This window comes from Muscardinus avellanarius (genome assembly GCF_963383645.1).
Source record: "Muscardinus avellanarius genome assembly, chromosome: 15".
NCBI classification, from domain to species: domain Eukaryota; kingdom Metazoa; phylum Chordata; class Mammalia; order Rodentia; family Gliridae; genus Muscardinus; species Muscardinus avellanarius.
The window spans coordinates 12,875,582-12,893,981 of record NC_137801.1 but is presented as its reverse complement, the minus strand read 5'-3'; the positions used below and the strand labels follow the sequence as shown (position 1 = coordinate 12,893,981).

The 18,400-nt window shown below is 42.4% G+C and overlaps 1 protein-coding gene across 1 annotated transcript in view; it reads left to right on the top strand.

Annotated features, from left to right (window-relative positions):
* SMC6 (structural maintenance of chromosomes 6) overlaps positions 1–8,446 on the top strand; it is a gene marked incomplete at its 3' end in the record, with an annotated part of 56,190 nt that extends 47,744 nt beyond the window's left edge. Inside the window, exons 24-26 of the mRNA XM_080711102.1 lie at positions 4,015–4,167; positions 6,846–6,943; positions 8,338–8,446. Of these exons, the coding sequence (XP_080567228.1) occupies positions 4,015–4,167; positions 6,846–6,943; positions 8,338–8,446 (360 nt within the window). The remainder of the gene's footprint in view (positions 1–4,014; positions 4,168–6,845; positions 6,944–8,337) is intronic.
* Positions 8,447–18,400: the final 9,954 nt, after the last annotated feature.

Sequence of the window (18,400 nt, the reverse complement as noted above, 5' to 3'; positions counted from 1 at the left end):
TTTATCTCATATTAAGTATAGAAAGTGGTTAAAAATTGTAAAATGTAAAACAGTAAGTCAGGCATGGTGGCACACACTTGTAATCCCTGCGCTTGGGAGGCTGAGACAGGAGGATCATTCAGGTTCGAAGCCAGCCTCAGCTGGCTTAAGAGACCCTGTCTCCAAATAAAATATAAAATAGGTCTGGGAGTGTAGCCCAGAGGTAGAGGATCCCTGGGTTCCATCCCCAGTACCACACAAAAAAAAATGTAAAACAGTAAAGCTTCTAGGAAAATACTTTTTCTCCAAATCCTCTTCAGCCTTTGTTAATTTTTATCTTTTTGATAATAGCTATTCGAATTGGGATGAGATTGGATCTCACCTGGGTTTTTTCTTTTTCTGAGGACTAATGATACTGACCATTTTCTCATATTTCTTGGCCATTCCTCTATTGGAAAATGGTATTCAGATCATGGCCTGTGATTACTTGATTTTTGTCTCTTTTTTTTGAGATTGCTATATATTCCGGACATTCTTTGTTGGGTGAGCTCTTCAAGAGTGTGTGTGTGTGTGTGTGTGTGTGTGTGTGTGTGTGTACGTGGTACTGGGGGTGGAACCCGCTCTTCAAGAGTGTGTGTGTGTGTGTGTGTGTGTGTGTGTGTACGTGGTACTGGGGGTGGAACCCCGGTGCTTTTCTACCACCTTTGGGTAGAAAAGTGCTTAAGACCTATTTTATACTTTATTTGGAAATACTGCGTGTTCCCTTTCCTGTGTAAAAGCTCAAAAATTTATCTGAAGCCCGACGTGCTGGCACATGTTTGTGCTATCAGGAGGGTCGCAGGTTCGCATCCACCCACAGCAACTTTGTGAGGCCCTCTGCAACTTAGTGAGACCTTGCTTCAAAATAAAGAATGAAAAATAAGGCTAGAGATGTAGCTTGGAGGTAGAATGCCCCTTGGTTCAAGACCCTGTACTGCAAAAAAGTCAAAAACTTGATGTGAATATAGAATAATGACTTGGTAGATGCTGGGAAAGGCAGGAGGGTTCAGCTACAGAAGAAGATGGAAGTGATGAGTCTAGTGTTCTGCAGCACATCACAACGACCTATGACATAAGAATGTGGAAGAGGGAATTCGAAGGCCTCAAAGCTAGAAGCCACGATGGCCGTGGGAATGCTCGTTGCCCTCCTAGAGCTGTACTTGCTGTGCAGATTTGTGGAAGTACCATACCATATTTCACAATTATAATGATCGCATGTTAGTCATATATACATTAACAGCGTGTCTTCACATTCTTTAATCAAGCTTTGTAAAATGGGACACAAAAGTAATAGCCAAGATACTTTTTTCCTCCGTTAAAAAAGTAACCTGAGCCGTGCATGGTGGCGCCTGCTTGTAATCCCAGTACTTGGGAGGCTGGGTCAGGAGGATGTCGATTTGAGGCCAGCTTCAGCTACTTAGTGAGGCCCCCTGCAATTTAGTGAGACGCTGATTCACGCTTGTAATCCCAGCATTCGGGAAGCTGGGAGACTGGAGGATCGTGGTTCGCGGACGGCCTCAGCTACTTAGCGAGGCCCTCCAACTTAGTGAGACCTTGTTTCAAAATAAAGAATAAAAAATAGGGCAGAGGGTGTAGCTCAGAGGTCAAATGCCTCTGGGTTCTATCCCCAGACCCCCCCCCAAAAAAAAAAAAGTATAAAAAAAATAGGACTGGGGCAAAAGATAAAAGTAACATGAGTACTTGAGAGGCTGAGACAGAAGGTTCATTGTTTCAAAATAAATTTTACAAGGCCAAGGATATAGCTTGGAGGAAGAATGTTTCTGGGTTAAATTCCCAGTTTAAAAAAAGAAAAGTAACGAGCATGGGGCACTCAGTACTCAGTACTCGAATAGGCACCCTCCAGCCGTGCGCCCGCTGCTCCTGTACCTGTGCCAGCCCCGCAGATGCAAACAGCGCAGAGGCGCCTCCTGCAAGAACTGCCGCCGCCACCGCAGGACCCGCAGGACCCGCAGGCTGCGCTGAGGATGCCAGGCCTGCCTCTCCGAGGGCCTGGGGCCGCTGCAGCCGCTGCACCGGAGACCCTGCCCGCATTACCTTTTGTGTGGCCGTGTCACTGACAGCAAGTGATTGACTTGCAGACAGGTGACATTAAGAGGCTGATGTAGGAGACAGAGGCTGGGAAGGGGTATTTGCAATACATCTCACAACACAGGACTCAAATCTTGAACGTTTAAGTAGTTATAATACCGAAAAACTGACAATACATTTAGAAATGATCAAAAAGCTTGAACAAGAACCTACACATTAAGGTATTCAAAGGGTAACAAGCACATCTAACAGCGCTCAGAACTCCTTGTCATCAATGAAATACAGATTTATACCTCAGTAAGTTACTGTCACACCTTGTTAGGATAGCTAAAGTGAGCAGCGCTAGGATTCTTGTGTTGGGAAGGATGTGAAATTAGAAGTTTTGGGTTTGGGTTTTGGTTTTTTTGTGTGGTGCTGAGGATGGAACCCAGGGGCATTCTATCTCCGAGCTACACCGCTAGCCCTATTTATTTTATTCTTTATTTTGAAACAAGGTCTCACTGAGTTGTAGAGGGACTCACTAAGTAGCTGAGGCTGGCCATGAACCAGGATTCTCCTGTCTCAGCCTCCCAAATGCTGAGATTACAAGCCCGGCTAGAAGCCTTGTTACTTTGCTGGTGGGAGTATAATTTCATATAACTAATTTGAAAATCTCTCTCTCAGAGTTTGTTAAAGCAGTCCCACTCTTGGACATAAATTCCCCAAAATGTATGCTTATATTCTTCCAAAATGATACTTGGTATAAATTTAATCTGAAAAATTTTCAAGCTTTTATAATGCTAGTTTAGAATAACATGGTTTTTTAAATAATGAATTGGAAAATCTTGAGCACTTGTGTATCTAACTGTTGGTATAAAGCTGTTTGGTGCTCTGGTTTTGGACCTTGCTGCGTTGAGTATCTAGAACTCTGTCAGAATGAAATAGACTCTCCTATTGGAGCTGGGCGTGGTGGCGCACGCTTGTCCCTGCGCTTGGGAGGCGGAGACAGGAGGATCGCGCAGGTTCAAAGCCAACCTTGCTGGCTTAAGAGACCCTGTTTCCAAATAAAAAGTATAAAATGGGTCTTGGAGTGTAGCCCAGAGGTAGAAGGGCTTCCAGGAACCCCAGTACCACCAGAAAAAAAAAAATCTCTCCTATTGGGTTTCATATTACCACCTCAGGAAATTGTGCAAGTTGTTACTCATCTCATTAATTGCTTTATTATTCTTTTCATAGATTATTCAGTAAGAGGAATTTTTAAAATATATTTCTCTTCGTTTTGCTCCTATGTCCTTTTGACATTCAATAATTAATTTTTAAAACAGAACAACCACTAGATGTCACTGTAATTCAAGTTACAAGTTTATCTCAGCATTTTCAAATATTAAAGCTGATAATAGTTTGAGAATTTCTTTATTTTGATAAATAATGTCTAGTTAACATTGGCATTTTGTAACCCTTTGGGATTTTGTTATTTTACATTCAGTTAGTTACAGTGAGAAAAAGTTTGCCCATTTGATTCTCTTGAAGTAAAATAGAATGCACCCTTACGTGGCTCACTATTTTACTATAGAATATCTTGAATGGAATAAATACTTTCATACAACTAAGTGATTTTATTTTCATCGTCCCACTGCCCCCTCTGTTTTTTTAAGCTATAAACTTATTCCAAGTCAGATGTGGTGGTGGTACACACATGTCATCCCAGTACTTAAGAGACTGAGACAGGAGGACCACAGGTTCAAGACCAGCCTAGGTAGTGTAGCGAGACTCTCAGCAACCTATCCAGACCCTGTTTCAAAATAAAAAGTAGATAAATAAAAGGGCAAGAAGTGCAGCTCAGAGGTATGGATGTCCCTGAATTCAGTCCCCAGTACCACACACACACACATCGGATGCTGAAAAGCTGGGCTTTCTGTACCTGTGGGTGAAGAGTTGACTTTTTCTTGTGGCCTCCTTCTCTTCAAGGTTCAGCCTGGAGAGGGAAATAAAGCTGCCTTCAATGACATGCGAGCCTTGTCCGGCGGGGAGCGCTCTTTCTCCACGGTGTGCTTCATTCTCTCCCTGTGGTCCATTGCTGAGTCACCGTTCAGATGCCTAGATGAGTTTGACGTCTACATGGTACTGTTGAATTTTAAATATTGTGGTTTGTTTGTTTGAAATGTATATTTGAGAAGAAAGCAAGTCTTTTTTTTGTTGTTGTTTTTTGTTTGTTTGTTTGTTTTTTGTTTTGTTTTACTAAAACTCTAAAGCTCTGACCCTGATCTATCTCTTGCCCATGGAGGGAGAGACACTAGAGCTGGAGTTCTCTCCCGCTACCATGTGGTGCCGCCAGAGCCGGATCCCAGAGTGCTCCGAGCACGAATATCCTGACTGTTGATTTGACAGTTCCTGCCGCCGAGGCTTTCCCAGCTTTTATTCCCAGCAATCCAGAACCACGTTCGGGTTCTTAGATCTCACACAGAATTGTAACTAGCGCACCACCCTTGTTTTTACTAACTGTGGTTGGTGTAGACTCACCCTTCACAGCCACACTTTTCAAAAAAGCAGGCTATATAATTGTGCAAGAGCATTTGAGGTGAAAAAAATCTAGGACTTGAGACCCACCTCTGCCCTGATTATGCAAATCACTGTAGATTTAAAAATAAATATATTTGCCTTTTAGGAGGCTCAGGACCCTCCTGTTTCAAACAGTTACTCGGATGTCTACCCCAAGGGGTTACAGTGAGGCTCGAGTGAGGCCCCGCAGCCAGCGTGCTTTCTGTAAGGTCTTCAGAAGCCAGCACCTCACAGTCCACTGCTTTCTCAAGGCCGCTGTACTGGAGGTGTAGGCTGTACTACTCTAGTAAAACTTATGAGCAAAGTTTCTATGAGCTTGCATCTTAAATTTATTTTTTAAACTACTTGGCACCACAGGCAGTTCTCCATCTCTTAGGATGTGTTTTCTTACCAGCTTTCACACTCCCCTTCATAGTTTCACTGTGTTGTGTTTTTTCTGCTCAGTCCACCACGATGCCTCCCCCAATTCAGATATCCTTTAAGTTTGAGGAGTTTTGTTTGTCTGTTTTTTGCTTATTACACTTTTGGTGATTTTTCTGGACACTCTTACACACACACACACACACCCCTACTCTCCTTCCGCCATCTTTCCTGGCCTTGAGGTCTGTGCCCCAGGACCTACAAGACGTCACCCACTACACAGCCAGCCTCGCAAGCTCAGTTTGAGACTTCATGTGCCTTTCTTTCAAAGCCGTTTGCATTTCCTAAATCCCTTGCCTTGATTAGTGACAAACTGTTATTACTACCATAATCACTTAGCTTCAGGATGTGATTTGTCTAGGATTCTTCTTCCCTTTCACTTGCACACCAAGTCGGATCGTCATCGGCTCCTGTTGTGAAGTCTCCCTTGGCTGCCCCACCTCTCATCTGCACCTCTGGCCTCTGCGGCAGCCTCTTGGTCACACTTCCACACTTGTGCCTCTCTCCTTCTTCAGTCTGGCCACCTCTTTGGCAGGTTTATATTTCTAAGATGAATCTGACATACCTATTTAAAACCCCCGGTGGTTAGTTATTCAAGGGATGAAAGCTCAGTTCTTTAGGGAAACTTGAAGATCGTGCTGATAGACACTTCCAGCTTCACTCAGCTACTTGGTTTCCACGCACGGCCCTCTGCCTGGCGTGCTCGCTGTTATGCATCAGACCCTGCTTGCCACTTTCATGAAGCCTTCTACCGTCACCATACCCCAGCAGGCAAGATGAACAACTTAGCTTCCTTGGCACCACCTCACACAGATTTATGCCATCTTATTCTTATATTTTATAGGATATCTTGTAGCATCTAGTATGTCATTTTTCATTCTGTCAGTCACCTATTTCAACATTGAATCTCCTACCAGACTGTAAATTACCTTTTGGAGATCATCAGCTCTGACTTCATCATACTTACGTCTCCTAATGCATAGTCCATAATAAGCATTTAGTAAATACTCACAAATCATAATTTATACTTTTTAGTGCTGCATAATTCAGTGTCAATTTTTACCTTTTATGGCATTGCTAAAGCGGGTTAGAAACTCTTCTGAGAATTATCTTCAAAGCTAATTTACAGATCAGAAGATAAGTGTTTTTATGCAGTGTTTTTTCCAAAATTCCACTTTGTAGTCTTACTGGCAAGTTTAATTTTGAGCAGTTTGTTTCTTTTTCAGAAGATACAGCCAGGATGGAATTGGGGCCCTGTCTAATTCCTAATCCAGTATTCGAAATCATTGTGCATATTGCTGCATACATGTTAAATATGGCATGTAAAGATGTATACATTATTTAGTCTGTGATTTCCATATTTAAGACCTGTAAATTCAAGTTGGTATATATTGTACAAGCTATAGAAGTTGATGCGGGAAGCAGATTTTTTACAGTATTGTTCATTGATCATTGAGGGACAATTTGAGAGACTTAATAAACTTCAAACTAGACCCTATTGTCATTACCCTAAGTAATTAAACCATTACTAATTAGATTTAAAATGTAACTTGTGTCATTTGTGTTTTATGATTACTTCAAGTGGTACTTGTATTTGAGGTAGGGGCCATGCATACCGATATCTTGATTATAGGATTAACTTAGATATGTTGAGTTATTTTTCTAATACTTTCTGGTATTATCTTTCCAAATACAAATTCCTTGCCATTATAGATTAAAATAATGGATGAAAATACAGGAGTTTGTATCAACCAGCAGAATCACTTTGAGCGAATGTGATTGGCACAGTAGCAATCCTAACCTCTATCTTTGTTCTGTAGGACATGGTTAACAGGAGAATTGCAATGGACATGATACTTAAGATGGCAGATTCCCAGCGTTTTAGACAGTTTATCTTGCTTACCCCTCAAAGCATGAGGTAAATTTTTAAAGCTTTCTGGGGGGGGGGGCAGGGAGGGAGGGGGAAGGGGAAAAGAAATCTTTTATAATCTTAGTTTTTTAATTCAAATGCATAAATTACCAGTGAGGGAGAAAAATTAACCTCTACCAGTTCAGAAGATTTAAGATGAGTTTTTCTTTTCTAGTTATTTAAAAATTTTATTGCCAGGCATGGTGGCACACACCTGTAACCCTAGTACTTGGGAGGCTGAGACAGGAAGATAACAGTTCTTGGCCAGTCTCAGCTACTTAGGCCCTCCACAACTTAGACCTTTCAATATCAAGAAAAAAACAATAGGGCTGGGGGTGTAGCTCGAAGGTAGAATGCCCCTGGGTTCTATCCATAGTACAGAAAAAAAAATGTGTTATTTCCTTTCCATATCAGACGCAAGCTGACTGGAATATGATTATAGACTTCTTAGTATTTTTATATTATTATTATAATAATTATTATTATTATTCGGTGGTACTGGGTTTCCTCGAAACCCTTCTACCTCCGGGCTACACTCCCAGGCCTATTTTTTTTATACTTTTTTAAAAAATTTGGAAACAGGGTCTCTTAAGCCAGCATGGCTGGCTTCGAACCTGCGGGATCCTCCTGTCTCTGCCTCCCAAATGCGCGGATTACAAGCGTGTGCCACCACTCCCGGCAGACTTCTGAGAGAGGGGGGGGGGGAGTGTGTGTGTGTGTGTGTGTTATTTATATATAAAATATATTTATATTTATTTATATATATATACTTAGTATTTTATATATATACTTAGTATACAACTTTAGTAATCCTCTAGAAGACAAACAGTGCGTGATTTTTCCTAGTCTTGGCTCTTTTCTTGGTGACTTAAAACAACTAGTCTTTCTAAATAGGAGCTCTGCCCTGCTGTCAGTCAGCATTGGGTCCTGTGCGAGCCCTGTGTCGCTTAGAGGTGATATCCTAAAGTGGTCCTATGATCATGTGGGGATTTAAGCTTGTGGTTAGAAATAGTCAAATAACTTCTGTCTAGACAAGAACAAGAGTTTAAATGGTTATATTCAACTTTACATAATTTTTCCTCCAAACTAAAACCACATGGGGTCTAGTAGGAAGCTAATTTTAAGAAATGAAAACATTATTTCATTATTACAAATTGATTCTCTTAGAACTCTTGATAGTAGATGTGTCCCAGTACTGGTAGGTAACAGCTATGTAGGTTTATCATTTCATGAAGTCGTGCATATATTTCCCCTGCTGCCGTGCGGGGGGATTAAGCACAGGGCCTCAGATATGCTGGTCAAGCATGCTACCACTGAGCTTCACCACCAGCCCCTAGATTTTTTTTTTTCCAATGGGTAAAAACTTTCTTAGAAATTTTAGTAATTAATTTTACTTTCTCTAGCTCACTTCCTTCAAGCAAACTGATTAGAATTCTTCGAATGTCTGATCCTGAACGAGGACAAACCACATTGCCTTTTCGACCTGTGACTCAAGAGGAAGATGACAACTGAAGATTTGTAATTAGTGTGCCTTGTCCTGTTGAAAGAGTTGTAAAAAAGAAGAAAGCAAAGAAAGAAAGCAATGCTGGACTATGTCATGAATAAAACAAGACCAGAGATATTCTAAAATAAAAGAAACTCCTTTTATCTGACCACAATATGTTGTAAATAAGCCTAGAAAACCAACTATAACCAGCAATTTAAAATTACTGCTTTCCTTTGAGAAAATCAGTTCATAGTACTGGTTTTAAATCTTTAAGTTTGTTTTGTTTGTGTTTAGTTTTTGTTTTTTTACCATCTACTTTTATAGATTATTTTTCAGAAGCAAAATTTTATACATATGCACATGTACATATCTGTTTAGTTTGGGTTCATTTCTATAGTATTTTATAAGAAAATAAAAGTTTGAGTATCTAATTTTCTTTAGTTTTGCTTTTCCAGAATATCATGTTTTATAGTTAAATTATCTGAAGCAGATGAAGGGGTGGGGCTTCTCATTGCAGAGGCCAAGGTGTGTGGTTTACAATGGACTCACTGTCTAGTGTTCTCTCTTTTTTAAATTTAGTCAGTGATTTACACAGGACATTGGGCACACTCCCTCCCTATAGGTAATTTCTAACTCTAAGGGTACAACTATAGATTTGTAGCTTAATTATTGTATGTCGTCAGATTTAAAACCCTGTGTATAAGACACTTTTTTGACATACTGAAAGCACTTCCAACTTTGACACCGAGCTTTTTTCTCAGACCTTTAACTGTCCTCCGTCCAGGTAAGAGCCTGTAGCCAGTATCAGAGCTGGATAATGATGCAAGTCTTCACCCTGACTGGAAGCATGTGGCCTGGCCCAACGCTCTGTGTGTGCAGCTGTGGGCCCTCGGCTAGGACTCAGCTGAGGGGACACAGCCCAGGACTGGGCGGGCGGGAGGAGGGGCTGCTCCCGGGGCAGGAGGGCCGCTGTGGCTGCAGAGCCAATCAACTGCAGGACACATCCCGGCTTGGGAGATGTTAAAACGTGTGCCTAGTGTGTGACATAAAATACGAATAGGATTGCTGCCTGCGTTACATTTAATACTGGGATTCGTATTAACCTTTAAAAACAATATCAACAAAAAGCACTACTTATATTTCTAGCAGTAAATATTAGGGCACATATTTATGTATTTAAAAGGAAGTGTTTTTTAAAAAGCAGTATTTTAAGAGCAGGGACACTGTGAAGAAAAACTGAACTTTGTATTTTCGTTTTTTGGAAGAGGGAATATAATTTAGTATTAAATTGCAATCAGTTGCCTAATGAAAATCCAGAAACTTACGGTTTCTAATCTTAAGAATTTATAGAAACAGGAAAGTGCTGAATGTTTTCAACATTAACCACTGACCGTACAGAGTCTGATTTTAAACTTATGTTTATAATTCATTTATATCAAAGCTATTCTAACATACACTTGCTTTTCAAATATAAGTAATTCACCAATCCATAAACTTATTAGCTAGCGGATATCAGTGTCAGTTTTTTGATCATTTTGATGTTACACTTAATGCAAATTAGGAATTAGAAGCATCAGGTATCTGAGTATCTCCTGTTGAGGGTAATTCACTGCATTGGCCTCACAAAGTTTTAGTTTCAAGAATCATCAATGAAAATATCTTCACCTAATGTCTCAATTAATAGTAATATTAGAGGAAGAATAAAAAGAAATTGTTCTTTTAGATGTATGTATAACTTTAAATTATATATATATTAAGGTCATGATATTTTGTGAATTGGGGAAGATACTGATTGACAAGCTTGTCTACTAGTAGTTAAAAACATCATACACATGACTCTTGAGTCTCTAAAATGAAGTCCCAGGAAACAAGAAAGACTCACGTGGATCTTAACTCTTACCTTCTCAATTCTTTGCACTGAAAGTGATTAAGTCTCAAAACCAAAAATGTGATGAGCTTTAGTGAGTCAAAATGTAAATAACAAGCCAGCCATGATGGTGCAGGCTTGTAATCCCAATATGTGGGAGGCTGAGAGAAGAGGATCACAGGTTCTCAGCCAGCCTCAGCTACTTAGGCCCTCTGCAACCTAGTGAGACCCTGTTTCTGTTTATAAAGAATAAAAAGATAGGACTGGGGATGTAGCTCAGAGGTAGAATGCCCCTGGGTTCAATTCCCAGTTTTGCAAAAAAAAAAAAAAAAAATGTAAATAACAGTTATTGAAATAGATAACACTAAAAATTGAGGTGTTACCTTAGTAAAACTACAAGTTTTTATTTCTCATTCCCTAGTGTTTTGTTTTTCTTTTTTCTTTTTTTTTTTTGTCATTGTAATGTCTGGTCTGCTTATATTTGAAGACTATAATGTTTAAATTCTGTGTAAGGAACTAGTGATTATGACTGAGGAATCAGATCAGAAATGTGTACGTGGTGAAAACCGAGTGATCCAAGCTGTAAAGTTCTGAATACAAGTTTTTATAATGTCCTGAGATGGTCATCTGGTTGTCAGTATTCATGACTTGTTTATATAGCTTCGTAGTTGCTGCCATGATTTGGATCTGAAATGTGTCCTCAAGGCTGATGTGTCAAAGGCTTGGTCCCATCCTGTGGCGCTATTGAGGTGGTGGAGCCCCCAGGAGACAGAGCCTAGTGGAAGGGAGTTAGGATTCCATGTGCCCTCGAAGGTGTATTGGGATGATGGTTCGGTCCTTACTCTTTTTTGCTTCCCTGCTACCATGAGGTGAACAAGCTGCCTCCACCATATCCTTCACCTTGGTGTGTGGCCTCACCAAAAGCAGTAGGGCCAATGTTATGGATGGACTGTAACCTCTGAAACTGTGACCAATTGTATACCTTTCCTCTTTTTAAGTTGATTGATCCTCACTTACAGTCATGGAAAACTGACTAGCACAGATGGCTTCTACTATGACTGATTCAGATTTTCAGAATAGGTTTAAATGTACAGGAAATTTTTATTTTTCAGGTCTGGGGATGGAACCCAGGGGCATTTGACCTCCAAGCTACAGGCCCTTCCCTATTTTTATTCTTTATTTTTTGAAACAGGGTCTCGCAAAGTTACAGAGTGCCTAAGTAGCTGAGGCTGTCCGCGAACCACAATCCTCAGGTCTCAGCCTCCAAGCGTGCGCTACTACACCCGGCAGTCCTAGGAATTTAAATGCTGGTGTTTCATGACTTAAGTTAGGTGCCTCTGACTTAAGGAGATACCAAAATTTACAATAGGAATAGTTTTTTTTATTTAAGGATTGGTAAAGTAATAGTGTAAATATAAATTTATCAGCTATTTGAGTCAGCAAATGAAATTGAAATATATATTGTACTGCTACTTTGTGTATTTAATCTTAGTGATAGCATCTGGATGGAATCCCTAAAAACAGAAAGTGGCCTGAATATATTCACTAATCATAGCAAGCTTAAGAAGGCACTTGCTGCCTAGTTTTCCTGTTTTAGAAATGTAGAGAATATACGCCGGGCGTGGTGGCGCATGTTTGTAATCCCGGTGCTTGGGAGGTGGAGACAGGAGGATCGTGCTGGCTTAAGAGACCCTGTTTCCAAATGAAAAAAAAAAAAAATATATATATATATATATATATATATATATATATACACACACACACACACACACATACACGTGTGTGTGTGTGTGTGTGTGTATGTCTGGGAGTGTATCCCAGAGGTAGAAGGGCTTCCAGGAACCCCAGTACCACCAAAAAAAGAAAGAAAAGAAATGTAGAGAATATCCAGGTGGTGGTGGCGGCACACACCTGTAATTCCAGTACTTGGGGGACTGAGACAGGAGATTCACAAGTTCTAAGCCAGCCTCAGCAATTTAGCAAGATTCTTAACAACTTAATGAGACTCTGTTTCCAAATTAAAAAATAATAATAATAAAATTGGGCTAGGAATGTAGTTCAGAGGTAGAATGCCCCTGGGTTCGTTTCCCAACACCACACACACACAGAATGTAAAAAATAATTCATTAAAAAATGATTGAAGCTTCTGCCAAGTGCTAGCGACTATTTTACGCACCGGGACACTACAGGAGTAAAAATCTACCCTCAGAGAGCCTAAAGTCTCATTAGGCTCAATACTGCATATAATTGCAGACAATGGTAATTGTATGAATTATAAAACGGATTTGAGGGCGGTGGAGGAGAGTGACATTTGGGGTAGAGTGCGTAGGCGGGGCTTTGCAGAAGATAATATTTGAGCAGACACCCAAAAGATGCATACGGGCTACAGGAAGATAGGCAGGCCTCTGTCCAGGCAGAGGAAGTGGGGCAAACCCTGAGGTGAGAAGGCGCTGGTGTCCAGAGATCATAAGGCTGGTGTCCAGCAGGCGGGCAAAGGACCAGAAACAGGAGAGGGATCCCTGAGGCCCGAAAGCCATTGTGAGCAGGTCGCCATCTCCTGAGCCCCTCTAGATTCTGTGTGAATTGGGTGAGACAGGTCTGGCGAGCGGTGAGCAGTTTGGAGACCTGCAGTGGTCCAGGTACGGGGAGATGCTGAGCTGGTCCACGGTGGTGGACTCAGACGCACTCAGGTTTGAAATGGAAGAGGGAGCAGACTTGAGTGCTGGAGCTGGAGGAGGGGCCGGCACGTGGATGGATGACGGTGCCATTCACTGAGGTGCAGAAGCAGAGGAGAGTAACTGTGTGGAGAGAGGATGGGAGAGCTCAGGTCTAAGCATGTGACATGAGACCCAAGAGTTAAGACACTAGCTGGTTGAGATAGCTAATCTGCTTGCTTGGGTTATTTTACACCAGAAAAGAGTAACACAACAGGCATCTGAAGATCATATTTCATGTGCATATCACCCAGAAAGATCCAAATTGTGTGCCCCAGCTATTCGGGAAACTTAACTCTACCAGAAACAGCTGAGGGAGCAGGGACCTTTTACTTAGAAGCTCTAGTTGACTCAGTTTCTTGCTAGATTTCATCTGTTTAAAACTGTGCTTTACTACTTTTTTTTTTCAGCACTGGGGATTAAACCCAGGGGCATTCTACCTCCAAGCTACACCCCCAGCCCTATTTATTTTATTCTTTATTTGAAACAGGGTCTCACTGAGTTGTAAAGGACCTCGCTGAGTAGCTGAGGTTGTCTGTGAACCGTGATCCTCTGGTCTCTACCTCCCAAGTGCTGGGATTACGAGCATGTGCCACCATGCCCAGCTCCTGTTTCTTACTTTTTTTTTTTTTTTTTTTGGTGGTACTGGGGTGGAACCCAGAGGTTTTCTACCTCCCGGCTATGCTCCCAGACCTATTTTTTTTTATTTAAAAACAGGGTCTTGCTAAGTTGCTGAGAGCCTCACTAAGTAGCTGAGGCTGGCTTCGAACCCGTGCACTCCTCCTGTCTCAGCCTCCCAAGCTCTTGGATTACAAGCGTGTGCCACCACGCCCGACTTGTTTCTTACTTCTTGATGCAGCTTTCAACTCTGTGGAGAAAATAAGCATTCGACCTGTTTAAGAAGGCAACTTACTTACATTTACCCAGAAACGTGATCCTGAATGAGTGAATGACAGGAAAAGCGAAACCATAAAGTAGTGTATTGCCCTCTTATAAGGAATAGAGGTGATAAAGAAACTCCAGACTCGCTGGGCGTGGTGGCGCATGCTTGTCATCCCCGCGCTTGGGAGGCAGAGACAGGAGGATCGCGCAGGTTCGAAGCCAGCCGCACGCGCTGGCTTAGGAGACCCTGTTTCCAAATAAAGTATAAAAAATAGATCTGGGAGTGTAGCCCGGAGGTAGAAGGGCTTCCGGGAACCCCAGTACCACCAAAAAAAAAAAAAAAAAAAAAAAAGAAACTTCAGACTTAAGAATCCTTAGAGATGAGTCGAGAAAATAAGAAACTCGGGGCGTTTTTCCTTCAGAGCAGCAGCAGGGGGTTAAACAGTTAACACTGTTTAATTACACTGGCAGCTAACCTAAGCCAAACAGAACCTAGGCGTACTCGAATCATCGACCAATCTGTAGTTAGTGTTTTCTGAAGGAACCACTTTGGGGGTTCTCCATTCTTCATTTCCTTAAACAGTTAAACATGGTCACAATCATAGACCCCTCCCATGCTCTTCCAGAATCTTTTTTTGTAAAACTTTTCTTGATCTGGGCAGATTTATGATTCACTTCTAATCAACGGAACATAATAGAAATGGCACTGTGGTGTCCAAGTCACATGCTGAAAAGGCAAAGAAAGAGACTCCTACCTGGGCTCCTGTATGGATCCATGTGTCACCACAGACACACCTCATTTCCCTGAGACTGCCCCATAATGAGGAAGCCAATGTTGCCCATGTGGAGAAGACGAACTGTGAAGTCCTGAGACCACAGGAAAGAGCGATGCCCCATCAGCCCTCACCGCGCCAAGCTGCTGTCTCACTCTAACCACCTGGGAGAGCCCAAGGCAGAGCTACCTACACAAGTTGTTCTGGAACTAATGACCCACAAAATCCATGAGAGATTACATTAAGAGTTGTAAGCCACTAAACGTTGGAGTGATTTGTTATATACCAATAGTAATTAGAACAGATTTTGGTAGCTGGAAGTAATAGTTTCAAAATTAAATAGAAACCATATGGTACTGGCTAGAAGGTTTCATGAATCCATAAGGCCTTGTAAAAGATGTTAGCAAGAGCCTAGAGTCTTAAGGATGCTTCTGGAAGCAAGAGACAGGAGGGCCCTTGTCAGGTAGCGATGGCAAGTTTGGCGACCCGGAAGCCCTGATAACTTGGGAAATAGGAAGTGACCCTAATTAACTCATCTTACCAGGATGTCTAGATAGAATCTGAAAAGTGGCCTCCGGCCCCTTCATGCTGCCTGTAACACGCTTTGGGGCCTGAGGCGAAGTAAGGAGCGAGCAAGCAGTGGCGCAATGGCTGCGTCTCGTTTCTGTATTTTTAAAGGTGGCAAACGATTAGCAAGTTATAAAAAGGCTTCAGTGCAAAAGTCACGTCCAGGGGGATACTGTAAGATCCTTTGCTAGGACCTCAGAAAGAGGCAATAGTTTTAGACCTTTTCAGATAAGAGGCTGCCTTTTAAGAGTGTGCCTTTCAGGCCTCTGCTTTAAACAATTGGACTTCTAAAACTATTAAGGGTGTCGTTCTCCCATGATGTCACAATAAGCCTTGTTTAATACAGTGGGTTTTAGAAGTTGGTGGCGCACACTTGCAATACTAGCATTTAGAGGCTGAGACAGGAGGATCGCAGTTCTTAGGCCCTTCACAACTTAGTGAGACTCTGTTTCAAAATAAAGAATTAAAAAAAAAAATAGGGCATGGGGTGTAGCTCGAAGATTGAATCTCCCCGGTTCCATCCCGAGACCCCCCCACACACACACACAAAAGTTGACACATAGGAAATTCATAAGGCTTTTAAAGGAATTGTGTCAGCTTAAGCTGAAGAGTACAAATGAAGTCTTCATGCTCCTAAGCTTTTATGAGCAGGCAGTAGACTGAGAACTACCCAGATATAAACAAAGACTGCATTTGGGGGGGTTGTTTTGTTTTGCGGGTCTGGGGATGGAACCCAGGGGCATTCTACCTCCAAGCTATACCCCCAGCCCTATTTTTTATTCTTTATTTTGAAACAGGGTCTCACTGAGTTGCAAAGGGCCTCAATAAGCTGCGACTGGCCACAAACCACCATCCTGTCTTGACCTCCCAAATGCTGGGATGACAAGCGTCGCCACCACGCTCGGCTCGTTTGTTTGTTTGTTTGTTTGTTTGTTTGTTTTTAATGAAGAAGGAAAGAGCTCAGAGGATGGCAAGAAGAGCACAACAGGGAAGAGGCAGGAGCCATGGAGAAGAACCCCCAGAGAACAGGATGATCCCTAGTTAGGGAAAGGGTCTGGGATTGCTTTGGACCTGAGACCACTGTGTTTTTAATTTCTCCCCTTTTGGAAAGTGTGTGTCTAGTACAGTGATTAAGTTTTAGCACCATTTCATGCTGTAAGTGAAGGGAGGGAGTCAGATCACAATCCTGTTGGCTCAGAGGCCTTCGGTTCAAGAAGAATGGGGGAGGGGGACTCTGTGCTGAATGTGAGGAGTCACACCTGAGCCTCGAGCCTGACCCTTGATGGCTTCGAGCCACATCTGACCTTCAACCCTGACCCTGAAGTCACAGCAGTATGAGGCTTCAGTGGTTTATGGGAGAATATATCTTCCATGGGACTGTGGCAGGCTGTTTTCCAAAGATGACAATATCTCTTCTGCTACCTGTTCTTTGAGAACTTTGCCTCACCCCATAGAGAGAGAGAGAGAGAGAGAGAGAGAGAGAGAGAGAGAGAGAGAGAGAGAAACTAATTCGCTTTTGGAATATAAATAGGGCATGGCTTTCTTTAACTAATAATTCTGTGCTACTGGTACCTTTTTTATTTCTGAGGCTAGGCCAGAAATGATGTTGGTGTGTTGGAGCCCTGAGCTGCCATGTAAGTAGTCTGGCTGCTCAGGGGCCGCCATGCCGTGAGGAAGCTCAATCTGGCCTATGTGGTGAAGCCTTGACTACAAGAACAGAGATCCCCACCAGCCTGCAGCTGCTGTAGGTCTGTTCCAGCTCTGGCTCCCAACGGACTCCAGCTGCACGAGAGACTCCAGTCAGAATCATCCAGTCAAGCCCTCCTCAAATTCCTGACCCATGGAAACCAGGAGAAATCATAAAACGATGGTTCCTATTTTAAGCCATCAGAATTTTTGTGGAACAATAGTAACTGAGCCATTCCCATCACCATCCACCCCCAGAGAAGCCATTATAATGTGAAATTTCCTATATCTTCTATGACTTTAGAGTTCTTGGGTGAGAATGTAATATTGCAATCAATTTTATTCTTTTTCCCCATTTGGCATTAAGGAAAAAAAAAGTGTCTCTGGCTAATTTGTAGGATCTACAGGGGCACCCACCGTGTTTTCACTTCCCTGCTCCTGTAGTGATGAACCACTAGAACCACTAGATTGCTTCCAGTACTCACACCACAGACAACCATTACAAGTGGCCTCAGACTTGTCCCAGGATGACCCTTTGTATTTCCTGGCAGTACATCGGGAGTAGGACAGCTGGGACAAAGGCTGATGCATATTTGAAAGTGCTGCTAAGTTCTCCCCAGGATCTCCATACCAGCCAGTCTACACTCACAACCCAGAGGGCCACAACAAGATTCGTACTTGCTGGTTCCATTTCTGCATTTAACTTATAAAAAGAACTAGTGGATGCCGGGCGTGGTGGCGCACACTTGTAATCCCCGTGCTTGGGAGGCGGAGACAGGAGGATCACACTGGTCTGGAGCCAGCCTCGCTGGCTTTAGAGATCCTGTTTCCAAATAAGAAAATATAAAATAAGTCTGGGAGTGTAGCTTGGAGGTAGAATGGCTTCCAGGAACCCCAGTACCAAATAAATAAATAAATAAATAAATAAATAAATAAATAAATAAATCTAGTGGGTCAGTTGGAGGGATTGTTTTTCATGAGTGCCCCAAATATTGACCTGCTTTTCTCCCCTCCTTATTTCCTTCTAGAAGGTCTTACTTCACGCGCCATCTCAGTACCCTGCCGCAAAGCACCACCATCACATCTAATTCCTCTCTCCTTCCTCCCTCTTTTGTTGTGCTTTTCTTCATATTTCTTGCAATTTGACATTTGTTTATATGGCTGTCTCCTACCCCCACACATACAGCCATGCACACGGTGCGTACACACGGAACGTGTGTGCACGTGGTGTGTGCACACGGAACGTAATCAATGGTGATCTGTCCTAATGAATTACCTAGAGCCTGGCCTAGCCGCGTGCCATCCAGGGAATCCAGCATGCCCACCATCCTCGGTATATGGAGGGATAGAGCAGGAGGCACTGACCCTCCCTGCCTTCTCTGCCTGCACGTGGGCTCACCATGCACAGGAGTTGCAGAAACCAGGATGTTCTGTCAGCACTTGGACCTGGACCTGTCCTCTCTGAGGGCGGGATTCGGCTTCTGTCGTCAT